This window comes from Canis lupus, chromosome 29 (genome assembly GCF_011100685.1).
Source record: "Canis lupus familiaris isolate Mischka breed German Shepherd chromosome 29, alternate assembly UU_Cfam_GSD_1.0, whole genome shotgun sequence".
In the NCBI taxonomy this organism is placed as follows: Eukaryota; Metazoa; Chordata; class Mammalia; order Carnivora; family Canidae; genus Canis; species Canis lupus.
This window is the reverse complement of record NC_049250.1, coordinates 4784110-4808829: the sequence shown is the minus strand read 5'-3', so window position 1 is coordinate 4808829 and position 24720 is coordinate 4784110. Positions and strand designations below refer to the sequence as shown.

Here is a 24720-nt window from a genome sequence, read left to right as displayed (position 1 = left end):
AATATCATGAGGATTTAATAAAGAGCTATCAGAAATAATTTTGGTAAGGTGGTTGGATATGTGATAAATATATAAACATTCACATTTCTCCATACTGGAGCTTGCTTTGGAATGGAAATGGAAAATATATTACAATCTAAGTATTAACAAGAAATATATAAAATTCTGTTCAAAAACATAAGTTATAAGCCAATGAAAAAACATATTCTTAAACTATGAAACAGTGTAGGGGTTCCTTAAAATTAGAAATAGAACTGCTGTGTGACCGGCAATTGTATTACTAGGTATTTATCCAAAGGATACAAATGTAGTGATTTGAAGGGGCACATGCACCCCAGTGTTTATAGCAGCAAGGTCCACAATAGCCAAACTATGGAAAGAGCCCATATGTACATCAACAGATGAATAGATAAAGATGTGTATGTGCATACATATATAGTTACATAAAATGGAGTATTACTCGGCCATGAAAAAGAATGAAATCTTGCTATTTGAAATGACATGGATGGAACTAGAGGGTATTATTATGCTAATACTATATGACAAATACTATATGACAAATATATAAGACAAAAATATAAGACAAATACTATATGAATTTCACTCATGTAGAATTTAAGGAAAAACAGATAAACATAGAGGAAGGGAAGGAAAAATAAGACGAAAATTGAGAGGGAGGCAAACCGTAAGATTAAGATGCTGAACTCTAGGAAACGGGGTTGCTGGATGGGGTAGGGAGTGGGGTAATTGGCATTAAGGCGGCACTTGAAGTAATGTTGTCCACTGGATGTTATATGCAACTGGTGAATCACTAAATTTTACCTCTAAACCTAATAATAAGATTCTTAATATATTCTTAATTTTCACAGTCGTAATCTTAATATATTCATGAACTTAATGAATTGCATTTAAAGTTGCCATGAAAAGCATCGGCATGGGGGAAAAAGGAATTTTTGCTTTGGAGATTGAGGAGGAACTTTGAGTTTTTTTGTTTAGTTTGTTTTAGATAAAATGGACTTTAAGTTTATGGGGAAGTAAAAAAAGTTTACAGGGAAGCATCAGTGTTCAGGAATAGTTAAGAAAGTTAAGAAAAAGAAGAATGGAAGGTAGAGGGGTTAATATTCTTCAGATTTTAAAACATAGGGAAAGGCTACAATAATCAAAACAGTGATCATGTCAGACAGTGCATTTTATGAGGAATTAGAGGCCCTGTAGCAGTGGCAGGAGTCTGGTCTTCTAAAGTCACATTGCCAAAGTTCACATTTGGTCACCCCAATTGTGGTATGTGACCTTGGATTCAGATATCATCATTAGAGAAATTAATAATTTTTATTTACAAAATTTTATTTTGTGAGATATATACATATTAGAAAATGTACAAATCATAATTGTACATTTATTTGTGGCACATTTTCACAAAGTGAAATTCTAAAATATGTTATCACCCTAGAAGCCCTACTTAATGCTTTCTCCCATTCTTTCTCCCATCATCCCTCTTCCATAAAATCAACCAATATCCTGACTTTAAAACCATGAATTAGTTTGCCTCTTTAGAACTTTGAATAGATGGAATCATAGTTTGTTTTCTTTTGTATCTGGCCTCTTTTATTTAACATTATGTTCCTGAGATTCATTCATGGAATTGCATGAATTAACGGTTTACATTCATCGCAGCATGGTTTCTGTGTATGAATATGCCATGGTTCACTTAACTATGTTGATAGATATTTCTGGTTATAGACTATTGTGGGTAAAGCTGCTGTGAATATCTTTGCAGTTGTTTAGTGCACCTTTTGAATTCTGTTGGGTATGCCTCTTCTTAACTTTACATGCTGCTAATGTTTGAAGTGGTTATATCTGTTTATATTCCCATCAGTGTATGATTGTTCTACTTGCTCAACAAACCCACTGATACTTGGTTTTCTTGGTGCTTTTAATTGTATTCATTCTGATCTGTGTGTACTTGTAGGCCATTGTAACTTAGTTTATATATATATTTTTTTAATTTTTATTTATTTACTTATGATAGTCACAGAGAGAGAGAGAGGCACAGAGACACAGGCAGAGGGAGAAGCAGGCTCCATGCATCGGGAGCCTGATATGGGATTCGATCCCGGGTCTCCAGGATCGCGCCCTGGGCCAAAGGCAGGCGCCAAACCTGCTGCGCCACCCAGGGATCCCAACTTAGTTTATATTAATAAGGATGAGCAGGTTTCCACTTATGAGACTTTGCATATACTTTTTGTGAAGTTATTCTTCTAGTTTCTTATTCTTTATTGAGTTGCTAATCCTTTTGTAAGTGATTTTAATTGCCTTTATATAATCTTTATAAAGCCATGTGCTTAAATGTTAAAATTATCTCCTGCCTTTCTGTTGCCTTTTCATTCAACTAATGATGTCTTGTGATGAGTTAAAATTCATTATACACATTTTTTTTCCACATTATACTTGAAGATTTATTTCTCTCAGTAATTGACACAATAAATAGGTGGAAAGTCAATAGAGATATAGAAAATGTAATCAGTATTATAAATCAATTTGATCTCGTTGCTGTTTAGAGAAAAGAATACCTGTTCAAGTACACATGGAGTGTCATCAAGGTAGACATATGCTGCCATAAAAAAATTAAGTAGATAATTGGAATCGTATAGAATTTTCGGATCACAATGGAAATTAGAAATTAAAAACAGAAAGATATCTTAAAATTCCCAAATATGTAGAAAATAAACAATATACTTTTTAATTATCAAAAGCCAAAGTAGAAATCATAAGGGAAATTTGAAAATATAATGAAGTAAATGGAAATTAACAAATACATAAAAATCTGTGGGATATAGATCTCTATCTAATCTCATAATATATGATACTGTGCCATAACCAAATGTGTATATTCCATGACTGTAAATCGTAATATCCAGGGTAATATCCGATGGGGGTGGCAGGGGACCCGTATCCCCACCCAGCAGTAACAAGGAGGTGTTTTCATTTACCACCAGGTGTCAGAGACACAGGGTTAGGAACTTGAATTTCTACTCCACTCTGGCCACAATGACTCCCTTTTCCCTCTCCTGGAGTGATGAGAGAGGGTTCCTAAACACAGGATTTGAATGAGATTCAGAGTCTCTTACCATTAAAAAACAAATGGTGCTGGAGAAATTGGACATTCATAGGACAAAAAAAATGAAGATTGCCTTATTTCATGCCTTGCAAAATTAACTCAAAATGGATCATATATTTAAATGTAAAGTTACAAAACTTTTAGAAGATAACATAGAAAATTTTTGGGACCTAGGGCTTGGTCAGGAGTTCTTAGATATGACACCAAAAGCACAATCCATAAAAGAAATAGTCAATAAATTGGAATTCAAAAACAAAAAATCTTTTCTCTGCAAAAATAAATATTTTTGACCTTGTCAAGAAGATAAAATAAGCTACAGATGGGAAAATATTTGCAAACTACATATTACAGAAAGGACTAGTATTTAGATTATACAGTTGACTCTTGAACAACATGGGGGTTAGGGGTGCCAACATCTCACACAGTAGGAAATCCGTGTATAGTTTTGACTTCCCCAAAACTTAACCAATAGCCTACTATTGGCTGGAGGAAGCCTTACTGTTCACATAAACAGTAGCTCAACACAATTTGCATGTCATAGTTATTATATACTGTATTCTACAATAAAGTAAGTTAGAGAAAAGAAAATGTTATTAAGAAAATAATAAGGAAGAAAAATACATTTACAGTGCTATAACTATAAAAAAACTCCACATAAAAATGGGCCTGTGCACTTCAAACCCACGTTGTTCAAGGGTCAACTGTATTTATCTATTTTTTTTTATTGGAATTCAATTTGCCAACATACAGCATAACATCCAGTGCTCATCCCGCCAAGTGCCCCCCTGAGTGCCCATCACCCAGTCACCCCCACCCCCCACGCACCTCCCCTTCCACTACCCCTTGTTCATTTCCCAGAGTTAGGTATCTCTCATGTTTTGTCACCATCACTGATATTTTCACTCATTTTTTCTCCTTTCCCTTTATTCCCTTTCACTAATTTTTATATTCCCCAAATGAACGGGACCATATATTGTTTGTCCTTTTACGATTGACTTACTTCACTCTGCATAATACCCTCCAGGTCCGTCCACAGAAAGGAAATGGTGGGTATTTGTCGTTTCTAATGGGTGAGTAATATTCCATTCTATACATATACCATGTCTTCTTTATCCATTCATCTTTTGATGGACACCGAGGCTCCTTCCACAGTTTGGCTATTGTGGATATTGCTGCTAGAAACATTGGGGTGCAGGTGTCCCGGCGTTTCATTGCATCTGTATCTTTGGGGTAAATCCCCAGCAGTGCAATTGCTGGGTCCTAGGGCAGATCTATTTCTAACTCTTTGAGGAACCTCCAGACAGTCTTCCAGAGTGGTTGTATCAGTTCACATTTGCACCAACAGTGCAAGAGGGTTCCCCTTTCTCCATATTATCTCCAACATTTGTTGTTTCCTGCCTTGTTAATGTTCCGCATTCTCACTGGTATGAGGTGGTATCTCATTGTGGTTTTGATTTGTATTTCCATGATGGCCAGTGATGCGGAGCATTTTCTCATGTGCTTGTTGGCCATGTCTTCCTCTGTGAGATTTCTGTTCATGTCTTTTGCCCATTTCATGATTGGATTGTTTGTTTCTTTGGTGTTGAGTTTAATAAGTTCTTTATAGATCTTGGACACTAGCCCTTTATCTGATAGGTCATTTGCAAATATCTTCTCCCATTCTGTAGGTTGTCTTTTAGTTTTGTTGACTGTTTCTTTGGCTGTGCAGAAGCTTTTTATCTCGATGAAGTCCCAGTAGCTCATTTCTGCTTTTGTTTCTCTTGCCATCATGGATGTATCTTGCAAGAAGTTGCTGTGACCTGTGTTCTCTTCTAGGATTTTGATGGATTCTTGTCTCACTTTTAGATCTTTCATCCATTTTGAGTGTATCTTTGTGTATGGTGTAAGAGAATGGTCTAGTTTCATTCTTCTGCATGTGGATGTCCAATTTTCCCAGCACCATTTATTGAAGAGACTTTTTTCCAGTGAATAGTCGAATATTAGTTGACCATAAAGTTGAGGGTCCACTTCTGGATTCTGTATTCTGTTCCATTGATCTATGTTCTGTAAAATGTATTGATCTATGTTCTGTATTCTATGATCTGTATTCTGTTCCATTGATCTATGACCACAGCTTTGTAGTACAACCTGAAATCTGGCATTGTGATACCCCCAGCTCTGGTTTTCTTTTTTAATATTCCCCTGGCTATTCGGGGTCTTTTCTGATTCCACACAAATCTTAAGAAGATTTGTTCCAACTCTCTGAAGAAAGTTCGGGGTATTTGGTAGGGATTGTATTAAACGTGTAAATTGCCCTGGGTAGCATTGACATTTTCACAATATTAATTCTTCCAATCCATGAGCATGGAATATTGTTCCATTTCTTTGTGTCTTCCTCAGTTTCTTTCAGAAGTGTTCTGTAGTTTTCAGGGTATAGATCTTTTACTTCTTTGGTTAGGTGTATTCTTATGTATCTTATGCTTTTGGGTGCAATTGTAAATGGGATTGACTCCTTAATTTCTCTTTCTTTGGTTTCATTGTTAGTTTAGTAATGCCCCTTATTTCCGGGCATTGATTTTGTATTTTGTAGTCTGCCACACTGCTGAATTGCTGTATGAGTTCTAGCAATCTTGGGGTGGAGGCTTTTGGGTTTTCTCTGTACAGAATCATGTCATCTGCGAAGAGGGAGAGTTTGACTTCTTTGCCAGTTTGAATGCCTTTGATTTCTTTTGGTTACCTGATTGCTGAGGCTAGGACTTCTAGTACTATGTTGAATAGCAGTGGTGAGAGTGGACATCCCTGTCATGTTCCTGATCTTAGGGGAAAGGCTCCCATTGTTTCTCCATTGAGAATGATATTTGCTGTGGGCTTTTCGTAGATGGCTTTTAAGATGTTGAGGAATGTTCCCTCTATCCCTACACTCTGAAGAGTTTTGATCAGGAATAGATGCTGTATTTTGTCAAATGCTTTCTCTGCATCTATTGAGAAGATCATATGGTTCTTGTTTTATCTCTTTTTGATATGATCAATCACATTGAATGCTTTACGAGTGTTCAACCAGCCTTGCATCCCGGGGATAAATCCCACTTGGTCATGGTGAATAATCTTCTTAATGTATTGTTGGATCCTATTGGCTAGTATCTTGTTGAGAATTCTTGCATCCGTGTTCATCAGGGATATTGGTCTATAATTCTCCTTTTTGGTAGGGTTTTTGTCTGGTTTTGGAATTAAGGTGATCCTGGCCTCATAGAACGAATTTGGAAGCACTCCATCTCTTTCTGTCTTTCCAAACAGCTTTAGTAGAATAGGTATGGTTTCTTCTTTAAACGTTTGATAGAATACCCCTGGGAAGCCATCTGGCCCTGGACTTTTGTGTTTGGGGAGGTTTTTGATGACTGCTTCAATTTCCTCCCTAGTTATTGGCTTGTTCAGGTTTTCTGTTTCTTCCTGTTCCAGTTTGTTAGTTTGTAGTTTTCCAGAAATGCATCCATTTCTTCTAGATTGCCTAATTTATTGGCTTATAGCTGCTCATAATAAGTTTTTTAAGTTGTTTGTATTTCCTTAGTATTGGTGGTGATCTTCTTTCTCATTCATGATTTTATTAATTTGAGTCTTTATTCTCTTTTCTTTAATAAGGCTGGCTAATGGTTTATCTATCTTATTAATTCTTTGAAAGAACCAACTCCTGGTTTTGCTGATCTTTTGCACAGTTTTCTGGTCTCTATTTCATTGAGTTCTGCTCGAATCTTTATTAATTCTCTTGTTCTTTTGGGTGTAGGATCTGTTTGCTGTTTTTTCTCTAGCTCCTTTAGGTGCAAGGTTAGCTTTTGTATTTGAATTCTTTCCAGTTTCTGGATGGATGCTTGTATTGCGATGTATTTCCCCCTCAGGACTGCTTTTGCTGTATCCCAAAGATTTTGAATGGTTGTATCTTCATTCTCATTAATTTCCATGAATCTTTTTAATTCTTCCCTAATTTCCTGGTTGACCCTTTCATTTTTTAGCAGGTTGGTCCTTAACCTCCACATGTTTGAAATCCTTCCAAACTTCTTCTTGTGATTTAGTTCTAATTTCAAAGCATTGTGGTCTGAAAATATGCAGGGGGACGATCCCAATCTTTTGGTATTGGTTAAGACCTGATTTGTGACCCAGTATGTGGTCTAATTCTGGAGAAAGTTCCATGTGCACTTGAGAAGAATGTGTATTCAGTTGAGTTTGGATGTAAAGTTCTGTAAATATCTGTGAAATCCATCTGGTCCAGTGTATCATTTAAAGCTCTTGTTTCTTTGGAGATGTGTGCTTAGAATATCTGTCAATTGTAGAAAGCGCTGTATTCAAGTCACCAAGTATAAGTATTATTATCTAAGTATGTCTTTGTTATTAATTGATATATTTGGCAGCTCCCACATTCGGGGCATAAATATTGATGATTGTTAGTTCCACTTGTTGGATAGATCCTTTAAATATGATATAATGTCCCTCTTCATCTCTTACTACAGTTATTGGGATAAACTTTAATTTATCTATATGGGATTGCTACCCCGGCTGTCTTTTGAGGACCATTTGAATGGTACATGGTTCTCCAACCTTTTATTTTCAGGCTGTAGGTGTCCTTACCTCTAAAATGAGTCTCTTGTAGACAGCAAATAGATGGGTCTTGCTTTTTTATCCAGTCTGAAACCCTGCACCTTTTGATGGGGTCATTAACCCCATTCATGTTCAGAATTACTATTGAAAGATATGAATTTATTGTCATCATGATCCCTATTCAGTCCCTGTTTTTGTGGATTGTTTCCTTGGACTTCCTCTTTCTTTTACAGAGTCCCCCTTAATATTTCTTGCAGATCTTGTTTGGTGGTCACATATTCTTTCAGTTTCTGCCTATTTTGGAAGCTCTTTATCTCTCCTTCTATTCTGAATGAGAGCCTTGCTGGATAAAGTATTCTTGGCTGCAGATTCTTCTCAGTTAGGACCCTGAATATATCCTGCCAGCCCTTTCTGGCCTGCCAGGTCTCTGTGGAGAGGTCTGCTGTTAACCTAATACTTCTCCCTGTAAAAGTCAGGGATCTCTTGTCTCTTCCTGCTTTAAGGATCTTCTGTTTATCTTTAGAATTTGCAAGCTTCACTATTAAATGTCGATGTGTTGAGCGGTTTTTATTGAATATAGGGGGGGGGATCTCTACATCTCCTGGATCTGAGTGCCTGTTTCCCTTCCCATGTTAGGGAATTTCTCTGCTATGATTTTTTCAAATACACGTTCTGGACCTCTGTCCCTTTCGGCGCCCTCTGGAACCCCATTAAACATAGATTTTTTTCCTTCTGAGGCTGTCATTTCCCTTAACCTTTCCTTGTGGTCTTTCAGGTGTTTTTCTCTTTTGTCCTCAGCTTCCTTCCTTGCCATACAGTTGTCTTCTATGTTACTCACTCTTTCTTCTACCTCATTAACCCTCATCGTTAGGACCTCCAGTTTTGATTGCATCCCATTTAATTGATTTTTAATTGCAGCCTGATTAGATCTAAATTCTGTAGTCATGAAGTCTCTTGAATCCTTTATGCTTTTTTGTAGAGCCACCAGTAGCTTTATAATTGTGCTTCTGAATTGGCTTTCTGACACTGAATTGTAATCCAAATTCTGTAACTCTGTGGCAGAGAGTACTGTTTCTGATTCTTCCTTTTGTGGCGAGTTCTTCTTTCTAGTCATTTTGCTCAGTGCAGGGCCAAAAAAAGTTGTACTGGAAACGAGAAAAAGAGAAATAAAAGTGGGAGGAGGTGGGCGACAAGCAAAACAAAAAAAGGGGGAGTATCCTCTGATTCTATATACTGTGAATCCCTTGACTTCCCCTGGTACTTTCAGTGCTGCTTGCTGAATAAATTGCTTTCCCCTGTCCTTCCAGGTGGTCTTCTGGGGGAGGGGCCTGCTGTGCTGATTCTCAGGTGTGTGCACCTGGGGGAGCTGCCCAGCCCCCTGCCAGGTGCACGGCTCAGTGGGAGCTTTTTATCCTGTGAGGCCCCTGCTCAGTCCCAGGTACAGGATGACCCCAGGGGGAACAACAAAAGTGGTGGCGGCCAGCTCTTCATCCCTAGAGTCAGCTCCCGCAGTAACTACGGTAGCTCCGTCTTTAGGGGGCCTGTAGCTCGGGGGGGGGGGGGGGGGGGGCCTGGAGGCTGGAGCATCCTTGCTGCCCTGTGTTCTCCTGGCTTCCATCTGTCTCAGGGAGAGCGCTGGATGTTGGGCTGTGTTCCCCCAGCACCCTGGGCTCTGGGGCCTGCACCACGCTCCCAGGGGCGCGCAGCCGCCTCCATGCAGAGCCACCACCTGAGCTGCTCCCGGGGCCGCGCAGCCGCCTCTGCGCGGAGCCGCCATCCGAGCTGCTCCCGAGGCCCCGCCAGGCACGCACCAGCCCTTTATGGAGCTCAGCCGCGGTGTGTGGGGTGCTCTCCCCCGGGGTGCAGGTCCTCTGTTAGTGCCCCTGGGAGCCTGGGGGCATCACTGCCCCTCCTGGGATCCTGCCTGGAGCCTGCTGTGGGATTCGATCCCAGGACTCGAGGATCATGCCCTGAGCCAAAGGCAGAGCTCAACCACTGCGCCACCCAGGCATCCCTCATCTACCCCTTTTGTAAAAACAAAAACAAAAAACCTTACATTTAGGTCTGTAGGGTCACCTATAACTGATTTGTCATATAGTAGTAGTAAATGTAGAAAATTCATTTTATGAATCTAGCCTACCTTTTAAATTTGCTGTGTATTGATCTTTTCCTATTTTTATAAATATATCTTTTTCATCTTAAATATCTAATGTTAGATAAATTCTGTTGTATAGATGCACATAATTTCTTGATAGACTTTTTTTTTATAGTTGAAGTAAAGAACCTTTAAGGGCACCTTGGTGGCTCAGTGGTTGAGTGTCTGCCTTTGACTCAGGGTATGATCCCGGGCTTCTGGGGGCGAGTCCGGCATTAGGCTCCCCTCAGGGAGCCTGCTTCTCCTTCTGTCTATGTCTCTGCCTCTCTCTGTCTCTTATGAATAAATAAATAAAATCTTAAGAAAAAAAGAACCTTTTAGTATTTTTGCTTATTTGCTTAAGCTTTTATTGGGTAAATTTCTACAAGGTGAATCATGCTGCCAAACAATAGACACCATTTTACTTTAGATAGTTATTGCTGAACTGCCGTCTATAGGTATTCCACCAATATATATTTCCAGCAGTATTGAGTTAGAAGTTCTTCTTCCTTAGTGTCATAACAACAAGCAGAACCACTTAAGATAAACTGAAACATTCCCTTGTCGGTGCTTTGTTTAAAATATTCCCTTGTCAGTGCTTTGTTGAAAATATATTTAGGCTATGTTCATACATACAGGTAAATATATATATATATATACAAACATGTGCATACAAACATTACCTTCTTTTACTGTGTTTCTTCACTTTCAATATAGGAAATGTATGAAGTTGCCAAGAAACTTTGCTCTTTCTGTGAAGGTCTGGTCCATGATGAACATCTTCAACACCAAGGCTGGGCTGCAATCATGGCCAATCTGGAGGACTGTTCAAATTCATACCAAAAACTACTTTTCAAGTTTGAAAGTATTTATTCAAATTATCTGCAATCCATAGAAGACATCAAGTTAAAACTTACTCAGTATGTTTGCTTTTAAAATGGATAATAAGATGTTTGTTTAAAATACTTTGGCAATTTATCAGTTGTTTAGTAAATGTGATTTCATTTCTAATTGTTATAATTCTTCACTTTTTGAGACTTTTATGATGACTTTTATAGACTCTAAAATTTTTAATTATGGTCAGTTTTATTTACATCCTATTTATGGATCTCCCACATTTCTTTTTCTTATCTTGTTTTATGTAAAGGGCTCAAAATTCTTCTAAATCATTTACAAACTCAAGAGTCTTTGCCTCCTTCTTGCCCTGCTATCAACTTCACAATAAAGGCAAAATATAAATATAACACATCTGACAGAAATGGAAATTTTTTCAATATTCATCAATCAAGGAAATTTTTATTTTCCTTTTTAAATATTGCTCTAGGATATAGGCTTGCTAAGATGGAAAGAAGCCATTTTGATGGCTTTCTGGTTCTATGCAAATAAGCACATCTGATAGTCAGTGGTTGTTTTTTAAAAGAGCTATAATGAATCTAAAAATATAGTAATGATTCAGTACCAATATAGCCCTCTGTTGTCTTTGTGTATGCTTTCCACATTTTACAGTCATTTTTTAGTTTTTATATTTTTTATTACTTTGACTTGGAGGGGAATAACATCATTTTAATTAAAATGAACCTTATTCAAATTTTTCTGTTTTGTAGTATGAATTAGGTTTTGGTGTTGCCAATGGAACTGATCTTGGGAAGAAAGGGAATGATTATTTGAGACTAGAAAGAGTATACAACAACATTTTCAAGTAACTCTTATTTGGGAAGTTATTTTAGATATAATTTTGTGTACGAGCCTAAGCCCCTTCACAAATGTTTTTGCATAAATCAAGTCATTGATATCATCTCCCCCAGTGCCTTTTGACAACATATATCTACCTGTCTGTAGGGTGTAATGAATGTGAGAGTTACCTTAATCTTTATTAGGATTGTTAAGTTGAAAGCACAGAATAAAATTATCAAAAAATACTTGATTGATTTAACGTCATACTTTAGGGGACTGCTTTCGTAAATCTTTTTTGTAAAGTTGAATTTTTTATATCTTAAGGTTTGATGAAAACCAAGTGTCTACTTCTTTAGTATAAGCTGGCTCCCTTTACTTGAGAGTGAAATTTCAATGTGTTAATGATAACCCTTTTCTGTCTAACTAGGTTTCTTTTAAAGAACCATAACTATATGCATTATAGTAATGGTAAATATTTATGTGTATAATAATTGAATGCTATTTCTTTCAAGATGCTAATCTCTAATTAGAGTGGTCCCATAATTTTACTGACAGATCTTTTGTGTTTTAAGTTTAGGAACTGCGGTTTCAGTAATGGCCAAGATTCCACTGTTGGAGTGCCTAACCAGACATAGTTACAGGGAATGTTTGGGAAGACTGGATTCTTTACCTGAACATGAAGGCTCAGAAAAGGCTGAAATGAAAACCTCCACTGAACTGGTGCTTTCTCCTGATATGCCTAGAGCAACTAACCAATCCTTGTTAACCTCATTTCACAAGTCAGTGGAACATATAGCCCCAGATACCACAGATGCTGAAATTGGAAAAGAAATTAGGGAATCTTGTCAAAATACTGTCCAGCAGGATGAAACTTCAGTAGATGCTAAAGACGGTGATCTGCCTTTTTTTAATGTTTCTTTGTTAGACTGGATAAATGTTCAAGATAGACCTAATGATGTGGAATCGTTGGTCAGGAAATGCTTTGATTCCATGAGCAGAGTAAGTCATGTCAATTTAATATTTCTTATGTCATTTCAACTGTTATTTATACTAAATATTTTATAAACTTGAGAATGGTAATATTATTATAGTGGAAATAATGAGCCTTGGTGTAAGACTTCAAAACCAAGGATTATGTAAAATCATCTTGTAAAAGCCTTGGACAGATTAAATCTTTTCCTTTGTAACCTTATTTATGAATTAATAGTAAATTTGTGAAGACTCTTAGAGGTCATATATGTAAAATTTCTACTGCACTGCAGAACCTTGAAGTGCCTACTCAAATGGTGTAGATTTTGGTGGTAGCACTTTGAAATAAATATGTTTTTTTTCTGAACTTGTAACGTATGTAGATATGCTAATATCTCCTATCCTCTAATTTGTTCTTACAGTTAGGCTCTTTCATCTGTTAAGTAAAACTTGTGCAGTCTTAATGTTTTCATTCTTGTGCCTTAAATACATAGCACTCTCTAAATATAAGTAAATAGGTAAATAGAAATGGCCACCTCTAGCCTACCATATTTTTAAAAGTTAACTTAATAATGGATCAGATGTTCACATTTACAAATTCTATAGAACTTGGAAGGTCTTTTGGAAAATATTAAAGAATTTTGTTTTTTACAAAATTAAAAATATTAAAAATATTTTTTTAGCAGCGAGAATGATTTATGGTCAGTGAAATATACAGGTTCTTGAGCGGTTAGGTCACGAAGTAATGACCACCCAAAGGAAGATACTGAACACTTTCATCTCCCTGAAAATCTGGTGTGCATCTTTCTAATCACCATTCCTCCTAAAAGGAACTTCTTCCTTTTAAAAGAAGTTTTAAATACTTTATCTGCCTGAGATATTTTAAAATTCAAAATTTCAATATTGTGGTCTGAGTTGTATTTTGTAAATTATAGTGAGCTTGTATTTTAGATTAATAAGTTCTTCCCCAAATATATTAGGAAAACATTTAGGTCTGGGGAGTAAATATCTCTTAAAATACGATCCAGGGGTCCCTGGATGGCTCAGTTGATTAAGCCGACTCTTGATTTCACCTCAGGTCACAATTTCAGAGTCCTGGGATCAAGCCTTGTGTTAGGCTCCATGGTCAGTGGGGAGTCTGCACGGGATTCCTCTCTCCTTCTCCCCGCCCCCCCTTACCCCACGTCAAGGAGGAGCTTCCGCTCTCTCTCTAAAATAAGTAGATCTTTAAAAAAAAATAACATGATCCGTAAGCTGCTAGAAAATCTTTGAAGTCAAAGTTGATGGGACACATATTTCACTTACACAGTGATAAGATAATATTTTGAAGTTTGCTGTTGTCTAAAGATGATGGGCAGGATAGTTCATCTTTTTTTAAAGGGCACTCCATTGGAAAAGAGACTTGATCTTTGAATACTGAGGAAGGCAGTGCATTGTTTGGGATGCCTGGAAATAACACATACCTTTCAAAATGGAAAACTTAAATAAATCCTAGGTTTCTTCTTATTCTTTAAATTTCTACTTCCTTGATGAAATCCTTTAAAGGAGGCATTTCTTTTTGGCCATTTATTTGTCATTAAAGACAGCTTCAATAAAGACATTTGCCAGGGCATGGGAGTGTGTAATATATTATGCAAAGATTGCTACCTAAAAGGATTGAAAACTAGTGTTCCTATTTAAATTGTTGACATGTTAGTAGCCTAAAACTTATAACCTATGATTGTGGAAAGTCAAGCACATGATTGTAAATAGAATAATTGAGGTATATATGTGTGTGTGTGTGTGTGTGTGTGTGTGTGTGTATTTCTGCATGAGTTAGAGAATAGGGCTGTAGACTGAGGAGAACCCCCTTTTAAAAGAACTGTAAGTTGGCTTTCCATTTGCATGTTTAAGTGAAATCCAGCACAGCCATATAATTTTTATTCACTTTTCATGACAAGAGAAAATAAACAATGATTCTTCTCTGGCTTAATGAAATTCCACAGGAATTTATATCTACAGAAAACGGAAGTTAGCTATAGTATTATTACTAAGGTGTCACATTACTGACCTAAGTTAATGTTTACTTTCATAGTGTATACCAAGGGTCTTTGTGATACATTACATGACCATTATATTTTGAAAGCATAATATAAATTTTTATTTGGTTATAGTCACTTGATATAAAATGAGGTAGCATAGTTTAAAATACTGTCTGTAATACAGCACTCTTAAGTTGTGCGTGTCAGCTTAAAAACTTGTGAAAAGGAATGATAATACATTCTGAAGAATTTATATATTTCTGCCTATATATTACAGTGTAGGATGTTACAGTAATACGATACACTGCATAATAAACAGTACTTTGTCATGATTTTTTATTAGATTAATATTTTTCTCCTCTTGGTAGTTTTATATATTTATTCTTAATACCACTATAGCATTTCTAAAGATAGAATAAACTGAGTATGGAACTTCTCATCAGAGATGCCTTCCATTTATCTCATGTGTATTACATAGTTACATATAACTCACCTGCTTGATTATCTGATAGTAGTAGTGTGCTATTTGCCAGTGAATTTTAAAATGCTCCAAGGTTTGATTTTCTATTAAAAAATCCTGTTTAAAGCCATCATTTTTACATAGTAATCCCAGTTTCAGCATCTTTGTAACATGTATTTCCAATTGCCATAATCTAAGATCTTTTTCAAAAAACTAGTCAAGACATAGGTATTATGGAACTTGCGTAAGATTGGGCAACATAAGGGCTCATATCCTAGCACTGCCATTCATTTATTATCTGTATCACCATCCATCTATCATTTGAATATTCTGTTTCATAATACTTGGGTAGATTGGTGGACTTTTTCATGACCTTTTCTCTCCTATACTGAGAAAAATTTAGAATTGTTCCTACATTTTTGTGTATTCACATATTTTCTTGGGTTGTAGTATATTCATAATTAGAATGAGTCTTGGATATTCTGGTTCAGATTATACTATAAAAGGCAAACTTTCGGGCAGCCCCAGGTGGCTCAGTGGTTTAGCGCCACCTTCAGCCCAGGGTGTGATCCTGGAGTCCCGGGATTAAGTCCCACATCAGGCTCCCTGCATGGAGCCTGCTTCTCCCTCTGCCTGTGTCTCTGCCTCTCTCTCTCTCATGAATAAATAAATAAAAAATCTTAAAAAAAAATAGAAAAGGAAAACATTCATATATCTGACATTGGAAATTGGTAATTGGAAATATGTGCATTTAGCTCATTTCTAAGCTGTCCAGATTAATACCAGCATAATTTATTGAATCTTGTTTTAGTGTTTTGTTCAGGATTCTTGTGATCTTATAGAATTACTGTTGTTTGCTCTGTGCAGTGGGTGTGGATTTAGAGGTGGGATGGAAAGAATGGAAAGGGTAAGAAAATTTTCAGTTTCTTCTAAGATGACAGTAACATTAATCTTTGTAAATATCAATGGAAAAACCCAAGAGTAAAAAAGTAGCATAGCACTGTGTTCAGTTACTAAAAATTTCCTAAATAATTAATAGAAATCTGTGGTTTGAAATATGTATTTTAAAAAAATTCTCCAGTGACTCTTTGGAAATTTTAATTTTTATTACTTGGAGGCAAATAAAATATTAATTAGAATCAGCTTTTAGGAAGTCAGGTTATATAATCTGTACTCAGGTGATTCACAAAATAGTCTTCCACGTTGTCAGTGTTGTTGTATTATACTTTCAATGAATTATGAAATACAAACTATCATAATCAGGAGCCCTGGTTTTGGGTTTGTTTTTTCTTCTTTAAATCATTGCCATGTGAAGTCCATGTGTAGTTATAATTCTGCATGAGCTAAAAATTTGAATCCGTTTTAATCCTCATTCCTAGCCCTTTATCACCTTAGTGATTTAAAGCCAATCTTGGTTTGTACAGTACTTTGGACCAGAAATGTGTGCAGATTGAACTCAGTTACCATGAAGTTAAGAAAAGTGAGAAAATGTTAACATACGTATGGTTTTTGTTAGTATTGGGCTACCGCTGCCAGTATTTAAGTAGTGGCTCTGTTAGCTTTTTTGTAGTGATGCAAATGTGCAGCCTCTTATTAATTAAATTGGACTATGGATAACAATAAAGTAGTAGTTCAGTTTTAATGGCTTTTGTATGTTCTTTGTGTACCAAACACTGTCCATTAAATATTGTACGGTCCTTTGATTGTAGAGATAAGGGAGGGCATCAAGAAGGAGGCAGTATTTGACTAGGACCCTTACATAGAGACAGAGATGGCCTTTCAAACACCTAGGTAGAATGATCAGTTTGAAGAAAGATTAGAGCTAGAGAAATACAGGGTTTGTCTGGATGTAATGGGCAATTCAGTTTGAAAAGAGGATAGGTTTGGAAAAATTTACTAGTATCCAGTCACTGGAGGCTGTACTGTATGCTGTGTTTTTTAGATGTCATAGTGGGCAGAAGAAAGCCATTTAGGGATCTCAACAGGAGACAACTGTAATGAGTTAATAGTAGAAGATAACAGGTTGATACTCCTGTGGAGGTATAAAGAAGTGATCAGAAACACAAGCTGAAAATCTGTGAGGAGGATCAGGGATTACAAAAGGGTTGGGATTGCATAGAAATTATGCTTATGCTGAAATCATATAAGAAATAGTACAAATGGGCTAAGCACAAAGTCCTTCTGAATTATCTGTATTCATGGATTAGACAGGAAAAGGAGCCAAAGAAGGGTACTGTGGAGGAATCCGTGAGGTAATGCCCCAAAGCTTCCAGTGTTTGTGAGAGGTTGTCTTCAATGTATACGAACTTCAAGTGAAAGGAGGTTGGTTATAGGTGATCTTCGGCAGAGTGGTTTTTGTGGAGACTGCATGCAAAAACACTGCCAATGTATTCTTTCAAGGAAAGGGGAAGAGTGTTGAGACAAATTTGTTAGGTTCCATGATTTCCAGAAAATTTGTGGATGTAAGCCAGGGAATAGGAGAGATTGAAGAGTAAGAAAGTTGGGTTGATCAAGCAAATTCCTTTAGGAGATAGAGACTGAAAATAAAGATACCTCCAGGAAGGAAGGAACTTGACCTTGTTTTGAGGGAAATTAGAGTTTTAAGACAATGACCAAAGAACGTGTTTTAACTCTGCTTTACTTTATAAGACCTTAAAGATAACATTTTCTCTGTGACACGGAAGATTGATTAAATTGTGGCATTGATCGGAAGATTATAGTTCCTGGCACTGTATTCCTAATTATGGATTCTGATATAATCAGTAATTTTTTATTAACATAACTATCCTCCCAGTTTTGTGGAAGTATAACTTAGACTTCCTGTGCTTTTACTTTTCTATGTTTTTCATTTTCTTTCCTCTGAAGCTGTGTATCAAAATAGTGAGAAATATATTAACTATTTGCTAAAAACTTCATTCATATGTTTTGTTGTCATTTAGCTTGATCCAAGGATTATTCGACCATTTATAGCAGAGTGCCGTCAAACTATTGCCAAACTTGATAATCAGAATATGAAAGCCATTAAAGGACTTGAAGACCGGCTCTATGCCCTGGACCAGATGATTGCTAGCTGCAGCCGACTAGTGAATGAACAGAAGGAACTTGCTCAGGTGCTCATTTCAAACTTCTCTCAGAAAAAGCAATTCATAGTTTCTTTATACCAATATTTTATATGTAATATCAGTTTGTTGTACACCATCATTTTACCTCATCCTTAATTATTGTTAATGCAATAATATTGTTTCCATGTATTTTAAGACAAGTTCTTAATGTTCATGTTTGATAAAGTGAGCTGAGGCCACTTTAGGTAGTAAGTAAAAGATAAACTGTGAAAATGCTGTGAGCAGCTGTGGAAAAAAACAGAAAGTAGTCATTGTACTAAACATTTAAGTACTTCCTGCTCTCCCCCTCAGAAAACTGAAAAAGAATTAGTGAGATTTGTTAAGGACAGGAAGAAAATACGAAATCTTAGAGATTACTAATACTTAGGTTTTTAGGTCTCATTTAATGCAGTATTCCAAGACCTCTCTTCTCAGATTTATAACCAAAAGAAAGTGATGGAGTTGCTAAGAGTGATTAGCCTACACATTTTCTGCCACGTTAGTGACTTTGTCCTCCACTCAGTCTGGCAAAACAGCAAAAGAGTTAACTTGTATAATCTTGATTGAGATGTACACTTTTCTAGTTTAACTTTCCTCTGCCAGTATTTTTCCTCTGATTGTACTCTTAACATTAGAACATACAAATCATCTTATTGGTTGCAAATGTTTTATTTTACCTGCATGGCATTACACTGTGTGTAGGTAGATAAAACGTGTATGTCCTTGCTTTATTCTTTTTAAATAAATTTAAAAATATTTATTGCATTTTTATAGTTTCCTAATTGAATTCATCTGTAATTCTCAGACTCTTTTTTTTTTTTTTCTCCTGATTTTGGGTCTAGCCATCTTATTGTGAACTGAACCCCTTTATCCTACCCTCTTGCACTGACTGAGAATCCTAGTACCAGCACTGAGTAGATTGTTATAGTGGGTCCCTTTGTTTAGTTCCTGATCTATAGAAAGTAGTATTTCACAATTATAATGTTTCTGGTAGCTAGTTTTTTCTCTTTGTGTTAATAGAAGGCCCTTATCGGATTACGAATGTTATAGTCTACTTTTAATCTTGAGCCTCCTTGGGATTCTTGGAAGAAACTCAACATAGTCATAATATATTGTCTTTCTTAATTAATTTTGGATTGAGTTTAGCATTTTGGCAAACTGAATTATGTTGACGTGTGTGTGTATTATTCATTTGGTATATATTTCTCAAGTTTGGGCATCAAGTTTATGATGGCCTCAAAGTAAGGTGAAAAATTTTTTGATTGAAATATTTAGTCGATTTATTTAATATAATTGCTGAGTATTTGTTTTTAATTGTACTATTTCCAATTTTTCTTCCAATCATATCTCTTTTTACTTTTCCCCTTTGGATTATTTTTATCATTAAAATTAAAATTTAAAAATTGGCGTGGTTCTTGGGTAGCTCAGAGTTAAGTGTCTGACTCTTGATTTTAGCCCAGGTCATGATCTCAGGTTTTTGAGATTGAGCCCCACTTTGGACTGGACGTGGAGCCTGCTTAAGGTTATCTCCTCCTTCTGCCCACTCCCCATTACTTGCTGTCTCTTGATAAAAATTTCCTTTTTTATTTAAAAATTTATCATTAAAAATTATTTATTCAGGCACCTGGGTGGCTCACTCAGTTAAGCCTCTGCCTTCAGCTCAGGTCATGATCCCAGAGTCATAGGATCGAGCCTCACATTGGGCTTCCTGCTCAGTGGGGAGTCTGCTGCTTCCTCTCTCTCTGCTAACCCCCCTACTTGTGCTCTCTCTCTCAAATAAATAAATAAAATCGTAAAAAAAAAGAATTACTTATTATTCTGTTTTCCATATCAGCTTTTTCCCTTTTATGTTACACATGCATCCTTCTAAGTTTGATATGCATTAAAACGATAGTATCCTTTAGTTGCAAATTTAGTTTTTGTCATTTGAAAATCTCTCTAAATCACCTTTTCTTTCTTTTTTTTTAAAGCATTTTTTAAAGATTTTATTTATTTATTAATAAGAGATACAGAGAGAGAGGCAGAGACACAGGCAGAGAGAGAGAATCAGGCTCCATGCAGGCAGCCTGATGTGGGACTCGATTCCAGGTCTCCAGGATCATGCCGTGGGCCGAAGGCAGGCGCCAAACCGCTGAGCTACCCAGGCGTCCCTAAATCACCTTTTATTTCTTAAGGATATTTTCTCTGGATATAGAATCTAGGCTGTCAGTGATTTCCTTTAACACATTGCCTTTAGTTTGGTTTTTATTTATTTTATTTATATTTATTTATTTTTTAAAGATTTATTTGTTCATGAGAGACAGAGAGAGAGAGGCAGAAACACAGGCAGAAGGAGAAGCATCCCAGATAGGATCCTGCCCTGAGCCGAAGGCAGACATTCAGCTGCTGAGCCACCCAGGCATCCCTTTGGTTTGTTTGTTTGTTTGTTTTTTTAAGATTTTATTTATTTATTCATAGACACACACACACACACACACACACACACACAGGCAGGCAGAGACCCAGGCAGAGGGAGAAGCAGGCTCTATGCAGGGAGCCCAATGCGGGACTCGATCCTGGTTCTCCAGGATCATACCCTGGGCTGCAGGCGGCGCTAAACCTCTGCACCACCGGGGCTGCCCTTTGGTTTGGTTTTTAACAGTTTTTACTATAATACAAGATGTAGTTTTCTTTGTATTTCTCCTGCATTGGGATTGTAGTACTACTGTGGCTTAATGGCATATCTTGGAAAATTCCCAGTTTCTCTTCAGATTTTGCCTTTGCCTTACTCTTTTCCTTCTCCTTCATTGATTCCAATTATATATGTATTAGACCTTTCATCTTATTCTTTTACCCTTGTTTCCTTTATTTCCCATCATTGCAGATTATTTTTTTTTTCTAGCTGTGAATAGCTGTTATTAAAAACTCATTTATTGGGACGCCTGAGAGGCTCAGCTTTAGCTCAGGTCGTGATCTCCGGATCCGGGATTGAGTTCCGCATCGGGCTTCCTGCTAGGAGCCTGCTTCTCCCTCTGCCTATGTCTCTGCCTCTCTTCTCAATCTGTGTCTCTCATGAATAAATAAATAAATATTTAAGAAATAAAAATAAAAACTCATTTATTGATTGATAGTTTTTATTTTTTAGCTCTGCAATTTTAATTTGATTCTTTGTTTATATAGTTTCAATTTATCTAACAAGATAGTCTCATCCATCATCTCTGATCACATTAGCCATGTAGTAATTTAAAAGTCTCTGTTAAGCCTATTACTTGTGCCTGTGTGTGTGTGTGTGTGTGTGTGTGTGGCTATTCCTATAGTTTTCATTCTTGTGGTTTTGCCTTTTCGTGTGCCTAATTATTTTTTATCAGAAAGGCCAAGGAAATACAAAGCTTAACATAACACTTTTGGAGAAAATTTGTTTTCATATGGTAAGGGCTATTACAAACTTATATCATTTTAATTCAATTTTAGGGATTTAGGTGATTGAAAATTGGTCTTCCAGTGTTTGTGATGGCCAGTCTACTTTTTGTAAACTTTACTCCATAGAATATAGCTTTTTGGGATACTAATACAAAATGTGTTCCATTGTCTTCCTTTGGTTGGCACTGATCTCCAGTTTTTTTATTTGTTAGCTCCTTGAGGATGTCAAAGGATTGCTTTTTTTTTTTTTTTTTTTTTTTTTTAATTCTTAGCCTTGGGCTGCTCTTCAAGAATCCACACTTGTCTCTAGAGAAAGCATTGCTGGTTGCTTAACTAGCCTCCCCAGGTTTCTTCCACCTCCTAGGTCCTGGCCCTTGTCCTTCACTGCTTTCTTAGGTCTCTAGTAACAGGAATGCCACAGGACATAACCATTAAATTATAGTTTACCATTACATGAGATAGCTCTGAATTCCTGATGTTTTTTTGTTGTTTCTTTGACAAAACCCTCAATAAAATGAATCAAACATAATTTATTTAACAAGACTTCTTTTGATGGTCATTTAGGTTGCTTCCAGATTTTCTTGTTACAAACATTGTTCTAATATGCCAGTACATTTCTATCTTTATGTGCATGGCCTAGTATTTCTTTAGGGACGATCACTGTAATGGGATTGCTGAATTAGGGTGTTTGTGCATTTTAAATATTAATTAGTAATGTGTAATAATATATCCTCCGTAAAGGAAAAATCTGTCAACACTCTTCTCATTAATTGAGAACAGTTTACTTTATATCAGTGTTTGCCATCTATTTCCTCTGAAATGTCATTTGCCAATTTTTTTATCCTAATGTTTCTGTAAGAATTTATTATAGTCTGGATAATCCTTTGTGTATTGTAAATAATACAGATACTATCTCTCTCTTTTTTAAGATTTTATTTATTTGACAGAGTGAGAGAGAGCACAAGTGGGGTAGAAGGAGAAGCAGGCTCCCACCGATCAGGGAGCCCAATGCGGGGCTCAATCTCAGCATCCAGGGATCATGACCTGAGCCAAAGGCAGACGCTTAACTGAATAAGCCACCCAGGCGTCCCACAGATACTATCTCTTTGTTGATAGTGTTATAAAGATTGTTATACAAATTTTAAATTTTGATCTAGTCAGATTTATTGGTCTTTTTTTTTTCATATTTTATGAACTCATCATTCCTTTAAAATCTTCAGATTTCTTTATAGCTGTTTCTGTAACAGAAACAGATAATAGATAATAAACAGGTAATAGATTATCTGTAAGATAATCTATTTTCTCTCCTTTGCTCTCTCAAATCTCTTAGGGTATGTGTGAGTGTGTGTGTAAGTAGATGTAATACTACTACAGTCAGGGAACTACACTGAGTGGTTTAACATTTGGTTGTAATTTTTTTTTTAATATGATGCTGTTGTTATCCTTATCTATATTCAATTCAGCAAATGGAGTTGTGTAATATGAGGATAAGTCATTTTTCTGGAAGTGTAGTTGCTGTGATGAAGGGGCTTCTGGTATTTTTTAATTTTCTTTAAAAAACAGAGCAGGGCTGACCCTTAAACTTTCTTGAAACCAAACTGAAAAAAATTTAGTAGACATGTCCTGCTCTGTTCCTGTGAAAATTTGAAGACTAATTTTTGGTGTCCTGTGATCATTGAAGCACCCTGTCTAACCATCTTCTTTCCCCCTGCTTTATTTGCAGCTTTTGCTAATGTTTTAAGCTGCGATAACTCATAGAATTTAACTTTTAGACATCATAACTGTTAAATATTCAGAATAATACTGTAAAATAGACATCAATGGAGGCCCTAAGATAAAAGTTGTCACCTGGGCTTGCCTGAGTGAATGGCTCTGAGAGAAACTGGTTATAATGTAATTCTAAATGGGCTCATGAGAGACAAACCATATCCTATTGAAGTTAGATGGTATGTGGCTGTTGGAACAACCTTTCAATCCTATATTTATGTGTTTGGCTGCCAAGAGATGTAAAGCGGCAAGGGTTTTAACTGAGACATCACTTCCACAGACAAGCTTTCTCAGATTTTGCAGTCTTAATCAGATCAGATTTATTTTCTCTTAGCATGTTGTACTTATCCTATATCATAATTACATTGAAGTGATTACTATTTTTTTAATGCGATTTCTTTAAGAATATAAGCTTCGGGGCACCTGGCTGGCTCAGTGGGAAGAGCATGTGGCTTTTGATCTTGGGGTTGTGAATTTGAGCCCCACATTGAGTGTAGAGATTAAAAACGAAAGAATATAACTCTAATCAGCAGGACTCTAGTCTCTCTTCCTCATTGCCCTATTCACAATGCCTTATCACGGTTTCTGAACTATAGTAGGTACACAGTCAATACTTCTTGAATGAGGGACACCTGGATGGCTCAGTTGGTTAAGGGTCTAGCTCTGGATTTCTGCTCAGGTCATGATGGGCACGGAGCTTGCTTAAGATTCTTTCTCCCCCTCTCTCTGTCCCCCACTTTCCCTCCCTCCCTCCCTCCCTCTCTCTTTCAAAAAGATATATATATGTATATATATGTAGATATACATACCTACATATATACACATACACATGTATGTATATTGAAAACCTGGGTTAGTGTAGCCTTGGGTTTGTGAAATTAGACTTCTCTTTAATCTGGTTTGAATCTTTCACATTTATTATTTGCAGATATCTCATCTGTTAGTTTTGTTACAGCTAATATTTTTTCCATTGCAGATATTTTTATCAGTATTTCCTTCAGAATGTGGTGGGTGAAAGTAGATAAATTCAGATTAATTGATTTGAGGAGTTGATTTTAGATCTTACATAAATACAATTTTGTGTGGTTTCTTCTACCTACATAGCAATTAAATCTTCTAGCCGGTCTTATAGAAAAGAGAAAAGAGACGCCTTGGTCATTCAGTCTGAAGAACCTATGACTGTTAATCTCAGCTGAGGCCATGATCTTAGGGTTGTGATATGGAGCCCCGCATTAGGCTCCAGACTGAGCATGGAGCCTGCTTAAGATTCTCTCTCCCTTTTCCTCTGCTTCTCCCCCTACCCCATTTGTTCTCTCAAACTCTCTCACACACTCTCTCTCAAAAAAAAAAAGAAAAGGAAAAAGACAATGGAAGGAGATTTATTGCCTAAATATCTTCTATGTTAATGACCAGTTCAGGCAGCTTTAAGAGAAAAAAAACTTTTTTTTTAACCACAACACTTCTGAGGACATTATAGACCCTTCTGCCTGGCCTGACAGAAACTTCAACCG

The 24720-nt window shown here is 36.5% G+C and overlaps 1 protein-coding gene across 4 annotated transcripts in view; it reads left to right on the top strand.

Annotated features, from left to right (window-relative positions):
- The window catches only part of RB1CC1 (RB1 inducible coiled-coil 1), a 98661-nt gene that overhangs the window by 32201 nt on the left and 41740 nt on the right, over positions 1-24720 (top strand). For all 4 annotated transcript variants that reach the window (XM_038579298.1, XM_038579299.1, XM_038579300.1 and 1 more), the window contains 3 exons: positions 10536-10738; positions 12065-12491; positions 17882-18052. In XM_038579298.1, coding sequence (XP_038435226.1) covers positions 10536-10738; positions 12065-12491; positions 17882-18052 — 801 coding nt within the window. The remainder of the gene's footprint in view (positions 1-10535; positions 10739-12064; positions 12492-17881; positions 18053-24720) is intronic.